Source organism: Lissotriton helveticus, chromosome 9, assembly GCF_964261635.1.
Source record: "Lissotriton helveticus chromosome 9, aLisHel1.1, whole genome shotgun sequence".
Classification (NCBI taxonomy): Eukaryota; Metazoa; Chordata; class Amphibia; order Caudata; family Salamandridae; genus Lissotriton; species Lissotriton helveticus.
The window spans coordinates 1,038,617,432-1,038,643,043 of NC_136070.1; the positions used below are offsets into that span (position 1 = coordinate 1,038,617,432).

A 25,612-nucleotide genomic window follows, 5' to 3' on the forward strand; every position below is an offset into this window, starting at 1 on the left:
TTTCCTATGTCTTTTAATAATTGTGTATGCTTGGTATATAGTATTATACAGCTATTTGTGGTTTAACTGTATAGTTAAAAAAAATACTGTTACAGCTTAAACAAAATATTGCAGAGGTTATGAGGGATTTTTAAACGTGTGGAATTTATCTAAAAAAATCTAGAGCCCCACACTCCTTTAAACCTGTAAGCAGACACTCGTTGTTCAGTGCATACAGCGCGACTGCCACTTGGGATCCGATGCTGTCTTTAAAGCATCAAATGTAGCTTTTAAAAACGGGGCCCCACACACCTGTCAACCCATATGCAAACACTCGTTCTGCAGCGCATACAGCGTGCCTGCCACTTGGGATCTAATGTTGCCTTTAAAGTGTGTCATTTAACCTTTAAAAAACGGGGCCCCACATGCCTTTCAAACCATAAGCAAACACTCGTTGTGCAGCGCATGTAGCATGTCTGTTGCTTACAATAAAGCAGCTCCCAGCTATGCATAAGTGGTTTTATTAATTACCCACCACATTATCACTCAGCACCACCACAGCACCACTCAGCAGCACCACAGCATCACTCAGCACCACCACAGCACCACTCAGCACCACCACAGCACCACTCAGCACCACCATATTATCATTCTGCACCACCACATTATCACTCAGCACCACCACAGCATCACTCAGCACCACCACAGCATCACTCGGCACCACCACAGCACCACTCAGCACAACCACAGCACCACTCAGCACCACCACAGCATCACTCAGCACCACCACAGCATCACTCAGCATCACTCAGCGCCACCCCAGCATCACTCAGCACCACCAGAGCACCACTCTGCACCACCAGAGCACCACTCTGCACCACAACAGCACCACTCAGCACCACCACAGCATCACTCAGCGTCACCCCAGCATCACTCAGCACCACAACACCACCACTCAGCATCACCACATCATCACTCAGCGCTACCCCAGCATCACTCCGCACCACCACATTATCACTCAGCATCACCACAGTATCACTCAGCACCACCACATCACCACACAGCACCACCACAGCATCACTCAGCACCACCACAGCACCACTCAGTACCACCACAGCACCACTCAGCACCACCACAGCACCACCACATTATCACTCAGCACCACCACAGCACCACTCAGCAGCACCACAGCATCACCACAGCATCACTCAGCACCACCACAGCACCACTCAGCACCACCACAGCACCACTCAGCACCACCATATTATCATTCTGCACCACCACATTATCACTCAGCACCACCACAGCATCACTCAGCACCACCACAGCATCACTCGGCACCACCACAGCACGACTCCGCACAACCACAGCACCACTCAGCACCACCACAGCATCACTCAGCACCACCACAGCATCACTCAGCATCACTCAGCGCCACCCCAGCATCACTCAGCACCACCCCAGCATCACTCAGCACCACCAGAGCACCACTCTGCACCACAACAGCACCACTCTGCACCACAACAGCACCACTCTGCACCACAACAGCACCACTCTGCACCACCACAGCATCACTCAGCGTCACCCCAGCATCACTCAGCACCACAACACCACCACTCAGCATCACCACATCATCACTCAGCGCTACCCCAGCATCACTCCGCACCACCACATTATCACTCAGCATCACCACAGTATCACTCAGCACCACCACATCACCACACAGCACCACCACAGCATCACTCAGCACCACCACAGCACCACTCAGTACCACCACAGCACCACTCAGCACCACCACATTATCACTCAGCACCACCATATTATCATTCAGCACCACCACAGCACCACTCAGCATCACCACAGCATCACTTAGCACCACTCAGCACCACCACAGCATCACTCAGCACCACCACAGCATCACTCAGCACCACCACAGCATCACTCAGCACCACCACAGCACCACTCAGCACCACCCCAGCATCACTCAGCGCCACCACAGCACCACTCAGCATCACCACATCATCATTCACCGCTACACCAGCATCACTCAGCATCACTCAGCACCACCACATTATCACTAAGCACCACCACATTATCACTCAGCACCACCACAGCATCACTCAGCACCACCACAGCATCACTCAGCACCACCACAGCACCACTCAGCATCACCAAAGTATCACTCAGCACTACCACAGCATCACTCAGCACCACCACAGCACCACTCAGCACCACCACATTATCACTCAGCACCACCACATTATCACTCAGCACCACCACAGCATCACTCAGGGCCACCACAGCATCACTCAGGGGCACCACAACATCACTATGCGCTACCACAGCATCACTGAACGCCACAGCATCACTCGTCGCCACCACAACGTCACTCCGCGCCCCCACAGCATCAATCTGTGCAACCATTCAACAACAACTGGTTCAAATATTTTCTCTCAATGTTTCAAGCTTTATTACAAATGTCACAAAAAGATGTTAATTTTTCACTTCTGTTCTTGAATTTTTGTCACAATAAAATACACTGAACATAATCTTCACAAAGGTTATTTACAAAAGTTTAAGCTATTGCCATTATAAATTACAATAACTTTTATTTAAGTATTAATTATAAAAAAAATAAAAGCCATTGTTATTTGTAATATCAATACATCTAATTCACGTAAATACAACACTTATTGCATTACAAATGCTATAGGTGTCACATTTGCGAAAGTTATAACTATTGGCATTGTAAATGACAAAGCTATTAATTTAGCTATTTTCAAAACCAACACATAAACAAAAAATGTGTCATTTACAATCCCCATAGCTCAAACTTCCCTAATGCGAGACCTATTGCATTGCAAATGCTTGTTTGTCTAGTTGGCAGACTCAGCTGAGAGGCCAACAACTGAATGGGTGCGTGCGAAGAGTCCGGTAGCCTGTACTTCTGCCACGCACTTTTGTTTCTAATGCTTACAGAGCAGGCAGCGCTAGTATCTCACTCGCCTCTCGGCATTCATGCTTAGCTCCCTTTGTTAGTTTTTGGAGGGCAGTGTGATGACCCACTTTGTGGGATAGTTCAGAGTCAGGTAGCCTGCACTTCTGCCACGGTCTCACTAATTCAGAACGCATTTTTTTTTACTGCCTCATTAGTTAACCGCTCCACCTCCACTTTTTTGTCTAGTTGGCAGACTCAGCTGAGAGGCCAACAACTGAATGGGTGCATGCGAAGAGTCAGGTAGCCTGCACTTCTGCCACGGTCTCACTAATTCAGAACGCACTTTTTTTTTTACTGCCTCATTAGTTAACCGCCCCACCTCCACTTTGTTGTCTAGTTGGCAGACTCAGCTGAGAGGCCAACAACTGAATGGGTGCATGCGAAGAGTCAGGTAAGCCTGTACTTCTACCACTCTACCGCCCTCACTCTACCACCCTCACTCTACCACTTTACCGCCCTCACTCTACCACTCTACCACCCTCATGCTACAGCCCTCACTCTACCGCCCTCACACCCTCACTCTACCGCCCTCACTCTACCACCCTCACTCTACCGCCCTCACTCGTTGCCACCACAACATCACTCAGCGCCACCACAGCATCAATCTGTGCAACCATTCAACAACAACTGGTTCAAATATGTTCTGTCAATGTTTCAAGCTTTATTACAAAATGTCATAAAAAGATGTTACATTTTTTCACTTCTGTTCTTGGATTTTTGTCACAATAAAATACACTGAACATAATCTTCACAAAAGTTATTTACAAAAGTTTAAGCTATTGCCATTATAAATTACAATACCTTTTATTTAAGTATTAATTATTTAAAAAATTAAAAGCCATTGTTATTTGTAATATCAATACATCTAAGTCACGTAAATACAACACATATTGCATTACAAATGCTATAGGTGTCACATTTGCGAAAGTTAAAACTATTGGCATTGTAAATGACAAAGCTATTAATTTTGCTATTTTCAAAACCAACACATAAATACAAAATGTGTCATTTACAATACCAATAGGTCAAACTTTCCTAATGCGAGACCTATTGCATTCACCCTCAACCCCTCACCCTCACACAGTGCAATAGGTCTCGGAGCATTTGAGTTAGAGCTTTTAGATTTGTTTATGGCTTTTTTTCTTTGTAATTCTTTAGCATTGCCTACAGGAAACAAAAATGCTAAAGATTTAAAAAAAAAACCCATAAACAATTCTAAAAGCACAAACTCTAATGCTGCGAGACCTATTGCATTTCCAATGCTTGTTTTTAAGGCAGGAACGAGAGTGCAAATTAAATAAGATATTCTTCTTTTAACTGTTGTGGATTGCTACCATCATATTGTTACCTGTTGTCTATTTTAGGACTTTTTTCTATTTCTGCTTTTGTTTTTTTGTTTTTTAAAAACGCCTTGTATTTTTGTTTGTTGGGCAGCCTTCTTGTTATGTATTTGTTTGCTTTCTTTCAGTTTGTTTTGTGGAAAATGCAGTTTCCCTTCAGGGGCCGTGGTTTTCAGTTACAGACCTTGTGAAGTCTCCTTTTTTAAAGAAACGGCTTGTTTACCATTTAGCAGCGAAGAAGTTGGAATTTAAAAAACTTGTTGCAAAGTACTTTGAATGGAACCCATACATAGCAAGACAATAATGTGTAGTGTGACCGGTTCTATTTCAGGAACTTCAAATTCTGCATTACAGAGTGCCTAAATGTACACTCTCATATTAGTGGAATTGAAGGGAGGTGGTGCAAAAAATCTTAGAGCGTTGCAAGCTGAAACCGTAGTGCCAGCAAGTGAAAATATATGCCTCTGGGGCACAAGAGTAATACACCGTGCAACAAAGTGGGGGTGATGATATTTGTTTCATTGAGAGAGAACATTAAGTAGAAGAAATCAAGAAGTGCTACCAAAATAGTAAATACAGGATCTGCACTATAAACATATGGTAGCCTTTTAATTCTTACCTACCTATGCTGCAGGAGAAAACTGACTAGAGAGCAGATAAACCACTCCGTCACCAGCCACGGACGCGCTGTGCTGGTGACGGAGTGGTTCCGTCACGGCCCGCCCGCCGCGCCTGCGCGGCGCTGATTTCGCGCCTGCGCAGCGCATTCTATTGAGCGGGCTTGGCCGTGACGGAACCACTCCGTCACAAGCACAGCGCGCCCGAAGCTCGTGACGGAGTGGTCCCGTCACGAGCATGGCGGCGATGCGCGGAACCCCCCTAGCGCTGCGGCGGATTTACCGCCGCAGCCAAGTGGTTAAGAGACTTCAAAAGAGGTGCCCATGCACCAAGGTCACAGTGTGAAGGTTCAAAGAGAATGGGCTCAGGAGAAATGAGAATAATGGCGCGAAGAGTCTTCCAGCAGAGGAAGCTGGGTCTGAAACCATAGCAAGTCAAGACTATATGGAATGAACAAACAATTATTTGTTTTGTGAAGTGAAAGATCTAAGATGCCACAGTTTGTAAAAAAAAAGTTATGTTGCAAAGATCTCTAAAATGTGTAGGTACCGAGGATTTTAGGGGCACATTTTCTGAAATCATTTGTGTTTTACAGATTATGATTATTAGAGACTCCTATTAATCTTCCACCTTAAGCAGTTAAATTGACATCAGAGCACCCTTGTAATCAGGTTGATGACACATTATATTAGGTCTCTTGTTGGCTTTAGTGGTGGTCTGTAAAAATGGATTATGGTGGCTCTTCAACGTACCAACTCACTGGTAACAGAGTGAAGAGAGACTGAAACAGCAAGTGAAATCCTTACCCATTCTCTCCTTAACTTGGGCAGGGGAATTCAGAAGAAGGGGTGATGTCAACAATGATGTCATACTTATAAGGTTAATAGAACAAAGAGAAACCTAACTATAGATTGGCTTGGCATGTGGACAGGACTCTAATCAAGGGTGACTGAGTGAAATGAACAACTTTAAATTCTTCCCCCACAGCCAAAATCTTGTGAGTACACATAATGTTCAGCATGCTTGATGTTTTTCAGACATAATTGAGGCAAGGTGCTTTCTGGATTTAAGTGCCCATCTTCGTTCTGCATGTCATGAGGTCCAATTTTAAAGCTGAAAACTCCTTTCAGAATGCACCTGTGCCATTGGGGTGGTAAGACAGACTATGGTTGCAAACTTTTAAATACATACTAATAGGTATATCTTTCAGACACTTAAGATGCAACTTAATTGAGCTGGACTACTAATGTGGTAATTGGAGTGCGCCCCCTTCATGTGTTTGTTTTTGCCTATCTAGTTTCTCGCAACAGGCCATTAAGTTTGACTAAGGATCTAGGGTCCTTAACATGCAGCTGTGTACAATGTAGAGACAATGGGGAGTAGCCAATATTTTCACTAGTGCTACCCGAAAAGGTAGCAAGAGTAGCTGCAGTGTACTCAGTGTGATAGATTTATGTAAGTCTGCATCGGTCTACCCTAGGTTTAGCTACATTTTCATGTAGCAGATTGTGTAATGTGTATCCCAACATCAAAATGCTACTGTCTCCCAATTAAACCGAAAAACTAGCAGTGTGTTGCCTTGGACCTGTCCTCAAGGTCCTGTTGTGTAAAAGTATAGATTTATTCACAGTTAATATTAGGATTATGGGCTCTCCCACAGTAGTCCAGTGTTGATAGCAACAATGCTATTGAGGTTGCTGGATCCCTACATAGACAAACCTGCTGTCCACATTCAGTAAAACGATATGTTCGCTGTTGCTGACCTCGATCCTAGAACTCTAGTCACCTTCATTAGGAAGCATCCCAACAGTTCATTTACAAAGACGAACTAGAGTTGGGAAATGGGCATCCCTGCCTGATACCATTGTCCTGTTGTTCCACTCTCACATATATATTGATGTTTGTATTGAATTTGGCCAAAGGTGCCTTATATATGAACTAAATCTGTATGATGAACCTAGAGCCAAAGTTACTTTGTTGAAGCATCCGGAGTAGGAACACACAACTTACCTTCTCAGTGTCTAAAGAGACCTAGGTGAACACCTCTTTACCCTTAGCAAATCTGTTCCAAGCGTGCAATTCTTATCCAGGCGGAGTTTGCACCTTTTGTTGGTTGGTAGACTGTTTTACCCAAACGTAATGAGATTGCTATAAAGCAGCCTTCTTCAAGGATAAATAGGCTAATTTAGGCCCTTGGACTCGAAATTTTCTGTTATTCTTCTGCGTCACTTAATCTGGTCTCTGATGCCTGACACCCATTGAATGGGGCGATAAACCTTCTGTCTTCCTGAGCAGTAAATGAAACAATACAATGTTCTGCTAAATGGTATTTGAGCTGAATTCACAAATATAGCAGATACAACATCTAAAATCTTCTAGGATTAATCTTTTCAACACGCCTTATGCTTATGTGTTTAGTGTTTATTTTTTCCTTCGTATATTATGAAGTAGTTAGATTAATGCAAATCTGTATTTTTATAATTGTATAATTGTAAGATGAGTGACTAGATTCTCATTTCGTTGTCTTTTGAAGTGGTTGTAAAAGGTATGTTGTCTGTAGCTGCCACAGAGGAAAATATCATTTTGGCCATTGGTTCTCGTTGCAGCAAGCCTATTTATGAGAATAGAAATTGATTTCTACAACATGTATCTAATATTGTGACGAATTAGTTTATTTCAGTATTTAAAAGCATTGCAAAATAACTTTATGGGTTCCTACTTTGATTATGAAACAGAACCATGATCTAGTTGTGATAATTTATGTAAATAATATGTTTCCATAACTGTTCCGAATTGTTTTTATTTCAGTCAGAAATTGGTTTTGGAAAACTGGAGACCTACATCAAACTTGACAAACTGGGGGAGGTGAGTAATTCTTTCAAGTGCTGACGTATGTATTCCTGCATATATATATATATATATATATATATAGCTTAAAAATAGATCAGTAAGGATGTTGATGTAACATTATAATTTATGTGCTTTGACATAGTGTGAGGATATTGAGGATATGGCATTCACTCAACAAATGTTAATTAAACAAACATGAGGACAAAACACCTCCAGGTGCCTAAGTAACTCCTTCTTTATGGTCTCAAGTTCCCTAATTTTTAAAAAGATGCTAAAAAGCAACTTAAGTGAAAAAATCACATGATTCATGACATTGACAGAGGATTATCGGGTATACTAATAACATAAGTAGTATTCCTGGACCAACATGTGTCTTCAACGTCCCATATCCACCCAACTTTGAGCTTTCTCTGCTCTCCCGAGACCCCAATCCTGCAGCCACACAGGGCACATACATATTTTACTCTGCTTTGATACCCTCACTGACACCCCACTAACACCCCACTAACCTAACCCAGTTTCTTCGCTCTGTCCATCCTCCCACTCCCAACATGCATTAAACCTATGTTTGAAAGCTCCCAGAATTGGTCACAATGTGACATATGTATTGCTTTGGAAAACGTCTCAATAAAATCAATTAATAGAGGTCTATGAAACGAAACAGAAATTGGAGTATTTCACAACTTTCAGTTCCGCCTTGCATGCGCTACAGAACAGAGGCAATGTTGAGTCTACTTTTCTTACACTTGATCTTTAGTATGTCTCTTGCATTGCATGATATTTCTAATGGTATATTTCTTGTATTCTTCAAAAGCACTGTCTCTTAATATTGTTGCTTCATTTTCCTGATTCCAGTAAGGTTGAAACTAACTGGCACTAGATGTAAGTAGCTTCGTAACTTATTTATCAAGAAAGGAAAGGGAGGTAAAGTTTTGCCTCATAGGTTTCATTGCTTGAAATTTTTGTGTTCTTGTTCAACAGGGAACATATGCAACAGTTTACAAGGGTAGAAGTAAACTGACAGACAATTTGGTTGCGTTGAAGGAGATTCGGCTAGAGCATGAAGAAGGTGCCCCATGTACAGCCATCAGAGAAGGTGAGATGTTCTTGCTTCTGTTTGCAGAACATTTCCATGAAAAATGTTGCATGCACAACGATGTTAGTTCGGCATCATAGGATCTTAACTGATAGTCATAGACAATGAATAATCCCACCTTTATGCTGAGTCCTTGTAAAACGTAAATTCTATTTATAAGAATGCTGTAACAATGACAATGAGGTGAAAAACTGCATTTTCCCAGTTGCAGACAAACTTTCAGGGGTCTCGAAGGCTATTTGTGCTTCAAAATCGTAATTTCTTTTTTGATCATGCATACGCCAGCGTTTAAGCAGGAAATCTCTGTGTCGCTACCAAAAGATTACCTAATATCATAGTTGAAGGACAGCACATTAAGGAATTTGCAGAGATTTGCAGCTACTTGTGAGAGTGGCTTTAATGCTAACTAATAATGAAAACTTTGAGACTTCTAATGAAGTTTTCCAGTTGGTCATGATCTAACCCTTTAATGCTGTGAGCTCCATTACAACATTGCATTTGGGGAGCAGTATTAGCTTACCTTTGTAACTGTGTAAATGATTCATGATTCTAGATTAACACCACCTTTAGATACTACTGTGTTTATAACGATTGGGAGGTGTGAAGTACCAGCTTTTGGTTTTTTTTTTGGGGGGGGGGGGTAGGCGTGTTGGGGGGGGGGAGGGAGTAAACAACCTTATAGACTAAATGTAAGAAGTAGTGAAAATATGCACTGTTCCTTAAAGAGCAAGAGGTTTCCATCTCCTAGTGTGCCTAGTACTGGCAGTTGGCTTACAGGCTCACTTCTTTGCATACTAAGAAGATCTCAGAATACTGCTTATCTTTTGTCATCCAATTATGTGAGGTTTGTACCCGGAGGTACAGTTTTTCTTCGTTCTGTCAACATGTTTTATGCTCCTGAAGTTTTTCCACCTTCTTTTTACAAAATTCGAAGAGATTTTTTTTGCTATACCTTCACTCTTTATGAAGTACCCCTGCTGAGGGAGGTGAAGGCTGCCTCAGACTCGCATGATTAATGAATGGTATGCCTTCCTCAAGCACATTAAGTGAAAGAATGTGAATTTTGCCAGACAATGTTGAAGGTCAGAGAATGTGTTCTAAAGGTAGTAAAAGACACGTTGAACAAAGATAGGTGACTTACTTGTTAAACAGGGTAAATTCTCTCAACAAATTAAGGCACACTATAGGGTAGGATAGGGTAATAAGAAATGTTCAGGTACATACAGATTATGCATTGGGCATTATGCCCAGAGACAAAGTCAGCCGCCACTCGTCCATTGCCTATTTAAAAAAAAAACTGGTGTGTAATGGGACAGAAGATTCCCATCTTATTTCTAGGATTTATTAACTTCTCCTACAAAGTGCAGCCAAGGATTGGTTACAATGCAAATGGGAAGCAGGACTAGGCCAGAGCCTCATGGTACACAATGGAATATAATGTTGAGAAATCTGTAGGGGAATTAAAAATTTCCTAGTAAACATGAAGGGAAGTTTCAATTCTATTAAGGATACTGAGGCGAAGATTATGCTGTACTTTCTTTATTTCCATTTCCAGCAATCTTCAACAACAAAAGACTATCTTTCCCATGATGCCAAGAACACAGGTCACCCAGAGTCATCCAATCAACTGCAGGGCAATTCACATAAGGGCTTGTATGTCCATAACCACATCCTCTTTTTTGACTGTGCCAGAAGCTTGAGCCCTTTATCCTTTATTCCATTTTAGAATGTTCCACAGCTGAAAGAAACAAAAAAGGCCCACGTGAAACTGAACCTTTACAAATTCTTACAAACCAGTAATGAGATAGTAGACAACGACCGTCCAACCAAGATGACCAGAAACCTTTAACAGTCTCACTACGCAACACCAACCTCTTGCTTCCCAAGTAAAAAGTATTTAAAATACTTATACCTTACAAAGAACTGCCAACCCTGTATCATACTGGGTGGGAAAGCAAGGAGCCTCCGGAGCCTTGAGTGGGAATAAACCTCACCTCCGTGACCTAAATAGAATTGAAACTTTCCTTCATGTTTATAGACCCCCCGGCTCTGCCAGGGCCTTTCTTCAATCGAGGGGTAATGCAGTGACCACTCGGGCGCTTCTCTTCTCCCATTATATGGTTCTAGGGGATCTGAACACTCACCTCGACCAGACTGACTCCAAAGACTCACTTGATTTTGTTGACATCCTACAGCTTGCCCAACTCTCTCAATGGGTTAATCTCCCTACACACCAAGGGGGTCACATTCTCGACCCAATTTGTTCCAACTTTTCTATCACAGTCGAAGATCCCCTCCCAGTGCCATGATCCTGACCACTGTCTTACCTACTTCTCTTGGGAGGTGGCCTTAGCGCCATCAGGCTATGCTATCGTAAACCAGCTTTTAAGAAAATTGAGCCTTCCAAACTCTCTTCGGCCAAGGCGGCCTCTAGACCCACTCTCCCTCCAGATCTGGAAGGGAGTCTTGCGGGGTTCTTAAATTGGGTATCCAATACCATGGATATGCTAGCCGTGCCCACTTCTTCTAGGTTCACTATGGAGTCCCCCTCTAAACCCTGGTTCACCCCTGATCTGTCTACCCTTAAGCATGAGTGTTGAAAACATGAGCATGCCTGGCGCCTTAGTAAGTATTGCCCCCTGGCTAAGGGTAATCTCAGGCGTAGACAAAAAATTTACTATGCATCGATAACACAGGTTAAAAAGCAATACTATGCAGCCCGCATTGAACAAGTGCAAATTAACTCGAAGGACATCTTCGCAATAGTTCAGAGCTTTACATCTCCCATGGCGCAGTCTAGGTCACTCCCTGCCACAGAGGCCTGGTGCGATACTCTCAATTTTTTCTTGGATAAAATCCACAAGATCCTGGCGGCTTTCATGACCTGCTCTGGACCTCTATCTGACCCCTTGCCGTGTGTCCACACGCCTGATAGTCCTAGGCACTCCCTGCATGCTTTTTCGCCAGTGAAATGTTGAAGGGTTTGAAATTCAGGCACACCTGCTGATCCTTGTGCAGCCAGATTGTTGGCAGTAGTCACGGACATCATTAACCCAGAAGTAAACCTCATTGTAAACTCTTCCCTTCTTGAGGCTCGTGTGCCACAAGTCTGGAAGCAGGCTAAAATCCTCCCTCTTCAAAAAAAGCCTGCCCTTGATCCCCAGATCCCAGGGAATTACCGCCCCATCTCCCTCTTGCCTAGCTTAGCCCAAGTTTGCGAAATGGTGGTGACCAAACAACTCACTGAGTTTGTTGAAGGATCGAACCTCTTTATCCAGCCGAGTCAGGGTTCTGATCCTCCTATAGCACTGAGTCAGCATTGGTGGAGGTCTCCAAAGTGATTTGTGAGTGTCTGGATGCTCGACCTGTCGGCAGCGTTCGACACAGTCCCACACTCAGTGCTGCTCGCCATGCTCACTGAGATTGGCGTCTCGGGCTCTGCCTGGGGATGGCTTAGGTCCTTCCTGGAAGGGCGGGTGCAACAGGTCTGGCTGCCGCCGGCCGCATCAGCCCCTCTGCCGGTCGTTACAGGAGTACCATAGGGGTCCTCCTTTAGCCCCCTTCTTTTTAACATCTATGTTACTCCTCTGGTCTACTTGACCGAGGACTTGGTGATTACCTATGCAGATGACACCCAGCTCCTTTTTACCTGGGATAATGATGCAGACTCTGTGTCCTCTGTCCAGCACTGCTGGTCTTCGGTCTTTAAGTGGCTTGCGGCCGCTCAACTCAAATGCAACAAAGACAAATCGAAGATTCTCCTTTATGGTAATTTCCCCCCCAGTTTCCCCCCCCCCCAGTTTCAGGACACAATCTGGCCTCCAGGGTTTCCCCTACCGACATCTAATGGGAAATCTGCTAAGAACCTGGGAGTGTAGTTCGAGGACAATTTATCCTTTTCTACCCAGGTAAAGAAGCTCTCAGGAAGCTGCTTTAGTCTCCTTAAAACCTTAAGGAGATTTCTCCCGCTCCTCCCTAGGCCTGCTAAAGAGACTGTTATCCGCGCTCTGATTCTCTCCCGCTTGGATTACACCGATGCTTTGTATGTGGGCATCCTGGGATATTCATTGAATAAAGTCCAGGTTGTCCAAAATGCGGGAACCAGGCTTCTCCTTGAAATTCCTACTAGGAATAGCGTGCGCGAACATCTACGCTCACTTCACTGGCTTCCTGTGGCCGAAAGGGTTACGTTTAAATCCCTTGTTATTACCCATCGTTCCCTCCATGGTCATGGTCCCGCCTATCTGCGGAAGCAGTTTTCCTTCTATGTCCCGTTGAGATAATTACGCTAATCAGCACTTCTTTTAGCTCAAGTGCCCGCTTCATTCGCCACAGGCTGGGGGGCTGTTCCCTGGCCATGAAAGCCGCTCCGACATGGAATGCCCTTCCTTTTGCGCTTCGCAATACCCAAGACCCTATGGCCTTTAAGAAACATCTAAAAACATACCTTTTTGCCTAGTGTTAGTCTGCTGAATCCTCTTCGTTCTCGCCGGGACACTCCTCGGAGTAGCTGCGCACATTATAAAACTATTTAACATAACATGTTTACTAGGAAATGTTTTTTTATTCTATGTCAGGACAGGAGGCAAGGATTAGGCTAGTTCAAAGCTTATCCACCACCAAAGACACAACCTAGGGGTCCTGTTGAAAGCTGGGTAAGAGATCACTCACGTTTGTCTTGGTTCGCCGGGATATGAGGAAGGTAACCCCCTGGGGAGTAAAAACTCTCCCAGAGGTGTCCAAGGCTCTCACGTCCAACACCCGCCTACAAGACACCAGACATAAAAGCATGGTGAATTTCACCGACAGCTCCTTCCGTGACAAATGCCTGTTCGATTGCAAGGCTTTGAAAATATTTAGGATCTTGTTAACGTCCCAAAGGCAAGAATACCGAGGCTCTGGCAAAAGAGCCAACCGTTTGCCTTTCATCAGCTTGCATACAAATGGCTGTTCCCCCATGGGAGAACCCTGAATAGGAAGATGTCCTGCTGAAACTGCAGACCTGTAGGAACGGATTGTGCATCAGCAGTCACAGATGGCAAAAAACTCAGTACCAGGAACATTTTGCAGCCCTATGGATCCTAATTGTTCCCAAGACGCCAACTGACCCATCTGGCCCAAGCGGAACTGTAACGTTTGTTTATCCATCCGCTCAAACTGCCGTGAGATCACCGAAATGGTGTGATGAGTACCACTCTCGTCCTCTGCCTGCGGATCTGAGCCAACAACCTCATTAACCGGGGGAAGGGGAAGGAAAGCATTCCCTGACTCCGCTGCCCAGCCCTGTAGGAAAGCATCTGTGGCCAATGCCAGAGGTTCCGGCTTCCAGCAGAAATACCTGGGAAGCTGGTAGTCTAGCTGGGAAGCAAAGAGGTCTACTGAGAACGGGCCCCAAAGGAAGGCCAGTTCCCGGAATATCCTGGGGTTCAACTGCCACAGACTCTTGTTCAACTAATCCCTGGAGTACTAGTCTGCCACCACGTTGGATGCCCCAGGAAGATTCTCCACAGTCACAGAGATGCTGCAGGCCAGGTAGAAGGTCCTGAGTGCTTGGCTAGACCTGCTAAGAGCTTCGATTTGGTGCCACCCAAGTGGTTTATGTACCTCATGGCAGACACATTGTCCATCTTGAGGAGGACACCGCAATCCACTTTGTCCTTCGTCCAGCACTTGATGGCAAAGGACCCTGCCATCAACTCCAGGCAGTTGATGTGGAGGAGGCGTTCGTCCGTGGACCACTTTCCTTCTGTGAAAAAGTCCCCGCCACGAGCTCCCTAGCCAGACTTGCTGCAACCTGACTCTCACTATGTCTCCGCCCTACAGTTTCACGCCTGCATGTGATCGACCCACCATCCCATCTCTTTTTTGACTTCTGTAAGCTGAATCTGCCGGAGTACTGCAGGCCCTGACGGAGGTGAAAAGCTTTGAGATGCTAGAGGGCCCTCTAGTGAAGAGGACCCAGGAATATCGCTTGTATAGTCGAAGACAGAAACTCCACAATCCCTGCCACCTGGCGAAGAGAGGGAATTGGTCAGGACAACATCCACCTCCACTTCCTGCGAATCTTTGTGATCTTCAGAGCCGGGAGGCTTAGGGTCTTCTCCACTGAATCTATGACAAACCCAATGAACGTCATCCACCTGGAAGGAGTCAGTTGCGACTTCCGCTCATTGACCTAAAAACCTACGCCCTGCAACTTCACTCCCATCTGTAACTGTCTCGTCAGATTTGCTGGACACTGATCTAAAATGAGGAGACAGTCTGTAAATGAGCAAGCGGAGGTCTCTCGCTCGGAGGTATTCCATCACCGGCTTGAGTACCTAAATGTAGTATGGCAAACTGGAATACATGAACCCGCCACCTGAACTGTAGAAACCTGCGGTGATGGGGGATAGATGGGGACCGCCAGGTATGCGTCTTTGAGGTCCAGACACACAATCTAATCGCCGGGACACAAAGGATCGCGCAGCAGATGGATACCCGCCGTCTTGAAGTGGCAGTAGATTAAACATCACTGGGCGCTACCCACCATCGGCCTTGTCCCCCAAAAAGATGTTGCTGAGGAACCCCTGAGTGTGTAAGGCGGTCTCGGTGATTGCTCCTTTTAGAAGTAGACCCGCAACCTCGCGATTTATTGGGGCAACCTGATCCTCTGCAAAAACCAGCGCACACAGGCGGGATTCCTAAATCCGGGACCTATAAAACTTCATACGAAACCCCTGAAAGGTTTGTAGTATCCAGGCATCGGAAGTAAGATTTTCCCATTCTCGAATGAAAAGAGCTAACCGACCTCCACTTTTAGTTGGGAAGAAAAGCACACACTGCCCTGCATGGGACTGAAGTGGTGTTATAGCAGAGCCCCTGGAGCCATGGCTGCGGTGACCTCTGCAAAACTGGAAGAATTCGCCTTGGTGGGGCTGCTTCTGGGACCTCCTGAATCCTCTTGTATGGACTTGTGTGTAGAAGTGGCCAGCCGTGTGCCCCCTACTGCAACCGGCCCGACAAAAATGCGGAGGTTGAAAATGTTCTTGAGTGACGCCTACGCTGTTTCGAGGGTGGTGAAGGTTGCAACGAACTTAAAGTTCTTAAATGAACAGCTCCCCAACGAACCCCCCCCCCCCCCCTTCGCTTCGTCACCCGCCTCAGTGGTAGCCAAATCCCCCAGCTTGGGGTCAGTTTTCAAAAGAAGTGAGCAAGGCCACTCTGTTGACGGGCTGCAGGTTTGCGTTCCCTAGAAAAATGATGGCACTCTGCACCCAACCAGACAGTGATTCCAGCGAAACTGGAGTGCCAGAGGCCTTGGCCTCCTCCACCAGGTCCAGCGTTTTAGTGAGAGAACCGCAGATGTCTAACAGCTTGTCCTGGTAAGCACCCCAGGACCTATCTATCCCTTCTTGGAATCCCTGATGTACTTTAGAGAAAAGTGGTAATACGGGGGTCCAACTCTGGTGTCAATGCCACTTGGCCAAGAAGGGACGGACGTGGACATTCCGCCCGGAGGCATGCCCTCACCTCCTTATCCATTGGTTTCCAGAGGTGGCTGGCCACATACTTGGAGACCTTCTCTGAAGAACCCACTCTGCTGAGCAGGGGTGCACTAGATCTTCGGGATCCAACATGTCTAAGGAGCCCTGATCTAGAGACTGAGAGGGCCCGCTGATAGCGAGGGGCACCAGGGCCTCAAGGGCCCGGCCTCATCAGGGGAATTGCCCTGGTAGTCTTCCACATCCTGGCCAGGGGAGAAATCACCAGCCATATCCGCCCAGTATTCGGGTGCAGCCTGGGGCATTGGGCAAGCAAGAAAGGCCTTCCTCAAGCCCTCGAAAGCGCTGAGGTCTATGCCTGACTCTGCTTTGCGCATAGGTGCTCCCCTTGTTATGGAGGGGGTCCTCCATGAATGACTGTCCGGGTCCACCTGGGAGGGCACGCAGGCAAATGCGAGCTCCATAATGCGGTGCTCAAAGAGCCCCATGGCCGCAGCCACCACCAGGTAGATTGAGGCGTCAACCGCTTTTACAAAATTAATCGACCAGTGGGAGGGCCTGCGGTGACTCTTCTTCAGTATACTCCTCCATGAACCTGTAAGGGCTGATGGAACTTGGAGCGTAAGTACACTACACACTAAAGGCAACAGCCCGGTAGGGGACTGCATTAATTTGAAGGCCCAGTTCACACTGGACACTTGACCCAAGTCAATTACAAATAGCCAAAGGCAGAGTGTGGCGACTGGAGACCAGCACAAAAAGGTGGCTCTTGCCTGTGGCAGACTCACTCTAACAGTCAAAGGGTATCTTTACTCCTGGGCCCGGCCCCAGAACAGCTAGGAGGCGGCGCGCATACACTCAAACAATATTGCAATTAATATACAGTCCCATGGATTGTTTCCACACGGGCGTTAGGCTGTTCAAAATTTTCTTCTACAGTCCCGTAATCACGGGCGTCTGGGCTTCCAGGAGGCTCGGTGGGCTGGGGAGACGTGTCAATTCACTCACTAACGAGAGCGAGTACGTCCCTCGCCTAGCAGCAAGATGTTCCGACCCATTCCAGCTCCCTCTAGCGGCGTACAGGCCTCGGCGCACTCTTGCAGCCCAACACGAGTGGAGCATGTTACCGATCTCCCGCGGCCTGCGATACCGCTAGTAAGTGGTAAGAGAAAAACTCACCTAAAGTCAATAAAGCAACGTTAAACATGCAGAATAACAACACGCAGCGAAAAACCAAGCAATGTTAAGCATGCAATATATAAATAACAGCGCAAAAGGAAAACAGTACTTTACTGCTGGAAAGCAGTAAAAGGAGGACGTGGTTGTGGACAGACATGCCCTCATGGCAGTTGTCCTGCTGTTGATTGGATGACCCTGGGTGAGCTGTTTTGAGCATCTCTGAAAAGATACGTTTTTGTTGTTGAAGACTGCTAGAAATGGAAATGAAGTACAGCAGAATCCTCGCCTCCTGATATAGAATTGTACAAGCCCAGGGGTGAGAGGTGGACAGTAAAGGATTAAGTATGTGGCATTGGAATCGAGAGCATCTGCATGCATTTGATGACCAGAAGGGTCCATGTTGAAGAGGGTGTGGCCAGGTCGGCACAATCTCACATTTTGTGTCCCCTAATTTGTAACTACTGGAGAGAGGTTCTCACCAGCAGTGGCTCCTCCGGTAGGGCGAAGGAGCTTCACCCCACTGCTCTTAGAGCAGTAAAAAAGGAAAAATAAAATGATGCTAACAATGTTTTTATAGTTTTATTCTTTGTTGCTGCTGGGCTGGTGGCTCAGGGAGGAGTGGTTTGTGCACACTAAGTGCTCATGACTGCTTGGCCAGCCATTTTGACCCAGCCATACAGTCATGCGCACTTTGCATATTCCCCACCAGGCTGTAATGCACAGCCTTGTAGGGAATTTGCACAGGCTCCCTGTCCCCGTCTGAGCGCCGATCCTCAGCGCTCAGACAATCACAATGCTGCATTGCAGCGTTTGTGATTGGCTTTGGGGCGCCTGTGTTCTTCCTGCTTCTTCCAGACTGGAGTCAGGAAGAGAAGAGAAGCGGAGACGACAAGGAGAGACGGCGGAAACGGTAAGTGTGTTTTTAAAAAAATATTTTTCAAACAAACCCTCTCCCTCGCCACCCCAGTTCCCGAACAGCTGCCACTGGTTCTCACAATGGATGCCAGATTCGATTTGGGTAACTAGGAAAGGAGCTCACTAACTAACAAAAAAACTCACCCTTGCTGCTAAGGAGACCCTTTTGTCTAAATGAGGGACAACCCCTGTCACGCACATATTTAATTTGTATAGTAAAACTATGGTTCATTCAGTAAATGATGACTTTCCCAGACACAGAGATGGCATTCTCCTCCTTATGAGGCCCACTTCTCAGGCATTGTGCAGCATAATATGCTGACCTTTAGCTTGTCTGATTCAGGAACCAAGCAAAGAGGACAATTACAATTCATGGATTATAAATGGGTTCCTAATCTGTTGGGGCTGTGGAGGTTTGGGTTGCATTTCGGAAATTAAGGTTTTTCGAAACCTATGCATATATAGGTTTAAGTTTGAAATGTTAGTGTTCCACGGTCCGCAAGGCAGGCAGGAATATTCTGCGTTTAGGACTTAAGTGAAGCTTCCTACGATGTGTCGCAAGGCTTACATGTACTTCTCTCCATGAGTAACAGCATTTATTGTTGACTTCTGGAACCACTATTCACAGTATGAATCACATTTTGTAAAGGGTAAACTGTAAAGAGGAGTCTGGCAGTGGCCCCTGCTCATTTGTTTTAATTTAGTAGGTTCCAACAGAGTACTTACCTACTATTTAAAAGTACACTTAAGCCACCTTACTTGCCGCCGCGGTGCTTGGCTGAGTGTTTTTGGTGTTGTAGCATAATGCTTCAGGCACTAAAGAATTATAGAATGTGGAAGCAACCATGGTTCTCCAGCTTAAATGTAGATCCCGTGTTAAGGTAAATTGTGCCACATGTTTCTCAGTTACTTGAACTTGTAGGGAACTAAGTTTCTTCAGTTTTGGCATTATATAGGATATGCCGTTGAGTCTCTTCTATTCCACCATAAAGTTTCTGACTGACCTAAATATATATCAACAACAGTGTTTACAACACAGGAAATATAATTGATTTTATGTGGAGCCTTATAAGATTTACTTCAACTCTCAACCGTTTCATATTTCTCCAACCTGCCTCATAGGGGGAATTTTGCCTTTTAACTTTTCACACTCATGGGAATTGGGTTTGTGCCCCCGCTGCAGAGACACTTCCTTCCAGCTCCGCCATCATGTGCAACAGGCATCCGATGCCTGGACATACTTTACATGTAAATAGCTGGCTCAACAACTCATCGAGGGAATGCTCCTGCCTGGAAAGCCTAGTGTTCGAGGCTTGTGGGCTGCTGAATTCATATCTGTGCATAGATCGCCGCCTAGTGTTGGGTCCGGATGATTGCACTTTGTTGTCTTGGAAGAGTCTTCAAAGTATCACGAGATAGGTGACTCCTCCCCTGGACTACAGTGCGAATGGGCATCTTCTCCATCCTCAGATTGTTTTTTTCCGCCATTGGGTTCGGATGCTAACTCCATAACTCCAACTTCGGAATCGAAAACAAAACTTTTCTAAAGGCCTTCGACTTCGACGGTATTGTTCTCGTTCGGTACCTCTCTACTCGATCCAGCCTTCCATCTCCTCTCGGTCGTCGACGCGGGCCGTTGGGCCTTTTCGACGCCACGTGAGCCGACAGTCGATGGAAAGAAGCCCGTTTAAAAGGTGCCCACAATGCCACTCCCAAGTTCCCACATACTGACAAACACTCAGTATGCAACAAGTGCCTTTCCCCAGACCATAGGGAAGAAACCTGCCTGGCCTGCGCCCAGTTTCAGTCGAAGAAAACCATACGGATCCGACGGGCCGCTAGGCAAGAGATGCAGCGACAGGCACCGGAACCGGACAACATCTTCGATGATGACCAAGAACTACCGGAAGCTCCAGATTCGGACCTAGAGATAGTCACCGCCGAGGACTACTCGGACTCCGATGACGAGATCCCGCCGGGGCGAATCGTGAGTACACTGCCCCCAACACCAATTAGCCCGTTACCAAAGGCTCCGGTCGAGGCATCGCCAAAAGGCCTTAGCCAAGATCATAAAAAAGTTTCGCCAGCCCCGCCATCCGGCTCGGCACCGAAACCTTCTGAGACCCCCAGGGCCCAGTAACATCTTCCCGAAGAAGGTTCCAGAGCCAAAAAAGGTCGTCGACCCGAAGGGCGCCGAACCGAAGAAGGCCGTACAGCCAAAAAGCGTCGAGCCAAGAAAGACTGTCGACCACAAGAAGGCCGCTCAGCCAAAAACTGTCGACCCCGAAAAGGTAGTCGAACCGAACAAGGGCACGCAGCCGAAGGAGCCGAGCCAAAGAAGGTCTCCGACCCTAACAAGCTTACTGGTCCAAAATCCGTCGACCCGGCAAAAGGCGCCGACAAACAGGGTGCCGTACCGAAGCCCGTAGCACGGCCGGAAAAACCTGTCGAGCCAAAGACAAGTGCTCCGAAAACACCAGTCGATCCAAAAAAGAACGTCGACTCGGGAAAGGACACTCATCCAAAAAAGCCCACGGAGCACAAAAAACGGGTCGACCCAAACGTTCCGGTCGATCCCGATTCACTCGTCGACCCCAAAAAAGGGCCCAAGCCGAAGAAAACCAATAAAACACCAAAAGTCGTCAAAGCCAGGTGTTACAGACCCAAACATGTCTAACACTCAACCCAGGACTGTAGAGGAAGAACTCTACCACCCAGATCCATCAGACGACCAAGCAAAAATATACATTAATCCAGAGACTGGTAAAGTTACCATCCTGCACAGAAAGAAGAGGCCTTTGGACTCTGGCTCTCATTCCCCGATCCCATTGAAAAAAAAAAGGACTTTGGGACTTCTCCCTCTAGACCCTTGATTCCTTTTCAGCCTATCATGCCTACTACACCCTTTAACCCTTACATTCCTTACTCTCCTTCTCACCACGGGGACAATGAGGGTAACATAGGGGATGAGCCACAGCTTCAATATGATTTCCCCCAAGATCCTCAACCACAAGAGGAACCATGGGAGGAGCCAACATACCCTTACGACACCCACCACATCCCTGATGTACCCTCTTATCCTACTAAGCCGTCACCTACAGATGACACCATAGTGTTCAATCAACTCATAGACAGGGCAGCACAATTCCACAATGTAGACATGCATAATGACCCTGTTGAGGAAGACTTCTTATTTGACACCTTCCCCACTTCAGAAAAAAGTGTTAGAACACTTCCCATGTTAAAGGGGGTTCTAAAACATGCACCTGACCTATTTAAGGATACAGCCAGGGCACGGGTAATCAATCCCAGAATAGAAAAGAAGTATAGGGCAGCTCCTACAGACCCTACTTACATCAGAGGGCAGTTACCACTAGACTCACTGGTAGTGGCCAATGCACGTAAAAGGGCCAACTCCCAAACAGGGGAAGCAGCTCCCCCCGATAAAGAGTCAAAAATACTGGAGGCATCAGGCAAAAGGATAGCAGCACAAGCCTCCAACTCATGGAGGATTGCGAATACACAAGCCCTACTGGCTCGTTATGACAGGGCGCATTATGATCAGCTCGAAAGCCTAATGCAACACCTACCTGAGCCTTTTAAAGCACAAGCTAATGACCTCATACAGGAGGGAAAATTTATAACAAACGCCTCCATCAAATGCGCTCTTGACGCAGCAGACACCGCAGCTAGGTCAATTAACACTAGCGTCTTACTACGCAGACATGCATGGCTGCGTATTTCCGGTTTTAAGAATGAGGTGCAGTCCACCATTCTTAACCAACCTGTCATTCAGGATTTTCTATTTGGCCCTGCTGTCGACACCATTTTGGATAAAATGAAAAAAGACACAGAAACCGCAAAATCAATGGGGGCATTGCAATTTCAGCAACACAGGGGCTCCTTTCGTCGCTCCTCATACAGGGCAACTACACGAGGAAATACCTCACAAACATCCGCCTCATACAAAAGTAACACACAAGGTTCCTTCAACAAGAACACAAACAGAGGAGGTTATAGGGGCAACAATAATAAGGGAAGAGGACGTGGAGGTAATAACACCAGAGCCTCCACTGCCACAAAACAGTGACTTCATTACGCTGCCTCCAGACCACCTAACACCGGTCGGAGGCAGGCTCCAACAGTTCCTACCTGTCTGGTACGCAATTACCACGGACAGGTGGGTGAGATAAATTATCCAGTTTGGTTATTGCCTAGAACTGACTTCTACACCACCAAACATACCACCCAGACATCGTCCTATGTCCACGGAACACATCACCCTGCTCCAACAAGAGGTGAAATGCATGCTGGAAAAGGGGACCATAGAGCAAGTCCCTTTCCACCAGCATGCATACTCTCTATACTTCCTTATTCCCAAGAAGGACGGTTCCCTCAGACCCCTAAATCAATACATACTGTCGGAGCACTTCCATATGATCACACTACAGCAAGTGCTCCCATTGCTACAAAAAGGAGATTTCCTAGCAACACTAGACCTCAAAGATGCGTATTTTCACATACCCATCCATCCAGCCCACAGAAAATATCTCAGGTTCACAATAGAAGGTCAACACTACCAATTCAAGGTTTTGCCCTTCGGGGTTACCACGGCTCTAAGAGTGTTTACAAAATGCTTAGCAACAGTAGCGGCACATCTCAGAAGGCAACACATCCATGTGTACCCTTATCTGGACGATTGGCTAATACAAGCCAAATCGTACCAACAGTGTGCAGCACACACATCTCAAACAATTCAGTTGCTACACAGCCTAGGGTTTTCAATCAACTACCCAAAATCGCATCTGCAACCATCCCACGCACAGCAATACCTGGGAGCCACTATAAACACCTCAGTGGCAAAGGCATATCCAAACAAGGATAGCAAGCATGCAGATACTCATTCGCAAATTCCTGCCACAACACTCTCTGCCAGCTCGAGTCTTTATGCAGCTCATAGGCATGATGGCCTCCTGCATATTCATTGTCCCCCATGCCAGACTTCAAATGCGCTCATTACAAGAATGCCTAGCACGGCAATGGAACCAGGCTCGAGGACAACTAAAAGACCTAGTGTTGGTAGACATTCGCGCTCACAACTCTCTGCAGTGGTGGAACCCACAAAACCTTTCCAAGGGGCGACTGTTCCAAGAGCCGGTTCCACAACTAGTTCTAACAGCGGACGCATCACTGACAGGCTGGGGAGCCCATCTCCATCAATACAGAGTACAAGGGCTCTGGACAACCAAACAGAAAAAACTGCATATCAACCAACTAGAATTGCTAGCGATATTCCTAGCCCTGAAAGCATTTCAGAAATACTTGTACCGCAAGACGGTGTTGATCCGGACGGACAACCTGACCGCAATGTACTATATCCAGAAACAGGGAGGAACGCACTCTCCACAGCTGTCCCATCTGGCACAAAGCATATGGAAGTGGGCAATTCCCAAAAACATTTTTCTCCTAGCAGATCACCTTCCAGGGAAAGACAATCAAATTGCCGACCTGCTCAGCAGGCACAGCCAACAACTACACGAATGGGAGATTCACCCCCAAGTTCTCCAGCCATTCTTCGAAGAGTGGGTTCACCCAGAAATAGACCTGTTTGCCACAAAAGAAAACTCCAAATGCCAGTACTTTGCCGCCAGATTCCCACATCCCTTGTCACAGGGCAATGCGATATAGATGAACTGGTCAGGCAGATTTGCGTACGCTTTTCCCCCAGCACCACTGATCCCGCTGGTGGCACGCAAACTGCGACAACACTCACTCACTCTAATCCTAGTTGCTCCCACATGGGCGAGACAACCATGGTACACAACGTTCCTAGAACTTTCAGTAGTTCCTCATCAAACACTGTGCCTTGCACCCCATCTTCTAACTCAGAACCATGGAGAAATCAGACACCCAGATCCCAATCAGATGAACCTAGCGATCTGGCTCCTGAGGTCTTAGAATTTGGATACCTTAACTTGCCCCCAGATTGCATGAACATCATTAGGGAGGCAAGACGACCAACCACACGAGCATGCTATGCAACTAAATGGAAAAGATTTGTTATTTACTGCAACAATAACCAAATCAACCCATTAGACGCTTCCATACAAAACATCATATGTTACCTGCTGCATCTACAAAGATGTAACTTAGCATACTCTTACATACGACTACACCTCGCTGCTATAGCAGCATACCTTCAAAACAGGCAACACCTTTCACTGTTTAGAGTACCAGCAATTAAAGCCTTCATGGAGGGTCTGAAAAGGGTGATCCCTCCAAGACACCCCCCTTCTCCAGTCTGGAATCTAAATATAGTACTTGCCAGATTTATGGGCCCTTCTTTCGAACCTCTACACTCATGCGAACTACAATTTTTAACGTGGAAGGTTGCATTCTTAGTTGCCATTACCTCACTCAGAAGAGTGAGCGAATTACAAGCACTAACAATTCAAGAACCTTTCATGCAGGTACATGCCAACAGGGTGGTTCTTAGAACCAACCCAAAATTCATGCCTAAGGTTGTATCCAATTTCCATATCAATCAATCAATAGAACTGCCAGTATTCTTTCAAAATCCACAGTCAGTAGCTGAGAGAACCCTACACACATTGGATGTAAAAAGAGCTCTACTTTATTACGTTGACCGAACTAAATCATTTAGAAAGACAAAACAACTATTCGTTGCTTTTGCACCACAACACAAAGGAAATCCTATTTCAAAGTCCGGAATAGCCAGATGGATAGTTAAATGCATTCAAATATGCTATCAAAAAGCAAAACGCACTTTAACCGCCCCCCCCCCAAGAGCTCACTCTACAAGGAAAATGGGGGCATCCATGGCTTTCCTTGAAGACATCTGTAAGGCAGCCACATGGACCACCATACACACTTTCACAAAACACTACTGTGTAGACGTGCAAGCGAAACAGGAAGCTGCTGTAGGCCAGGCTGTCCTCAAAACTCGTTTTCAAACTGCTGCAGCTGGCACAGGTAGCCACCGCTAGAGGAGATACTGCTGTACAGTCTATGCACAGATATGAATTCAGCAGCCCACATGCCTCGAACGGAATATGCTACTTACCAGTATGCATCTGTTCTTGGCATGTAGGGCTGCTGACATTCATATCGCCCGCCCTCCTCCCCGGTGCCT

The 25,612-nt window shown here is 46.2% G+C and overlaps 1 protein-coding gene across 5 annotated transcripts in view; it reads left to right on the plus strand.

Moving 5' to 3' along the window:
- The window catches only part of LOC144782165 (cyclin-dependent kinase 17-like), a 588,354-nt gene that overhangs the window by 273,543 nt on the left and 289,199 nt on the right, over window positions 1-25,612 (plus strand). For all 5 annotated transcript variants that reach the window (XM_078661374.1, XM_078661372.1, XM_078661371.1 and 2 more), the window contains 2 exons: window positions 7,744-7,800; window positions 8,767-8,881. In XM_078661374.1, coding sequence (XP_078517500.1) covers window positions 7,744-7,800; window positions 8,767-8,881 — 172 coding nt within the window. The remainder of the gene's footprint in view (window positions 1-7,743; window positions 7,801-8,766; window positions 8,882-25,612) is intronic.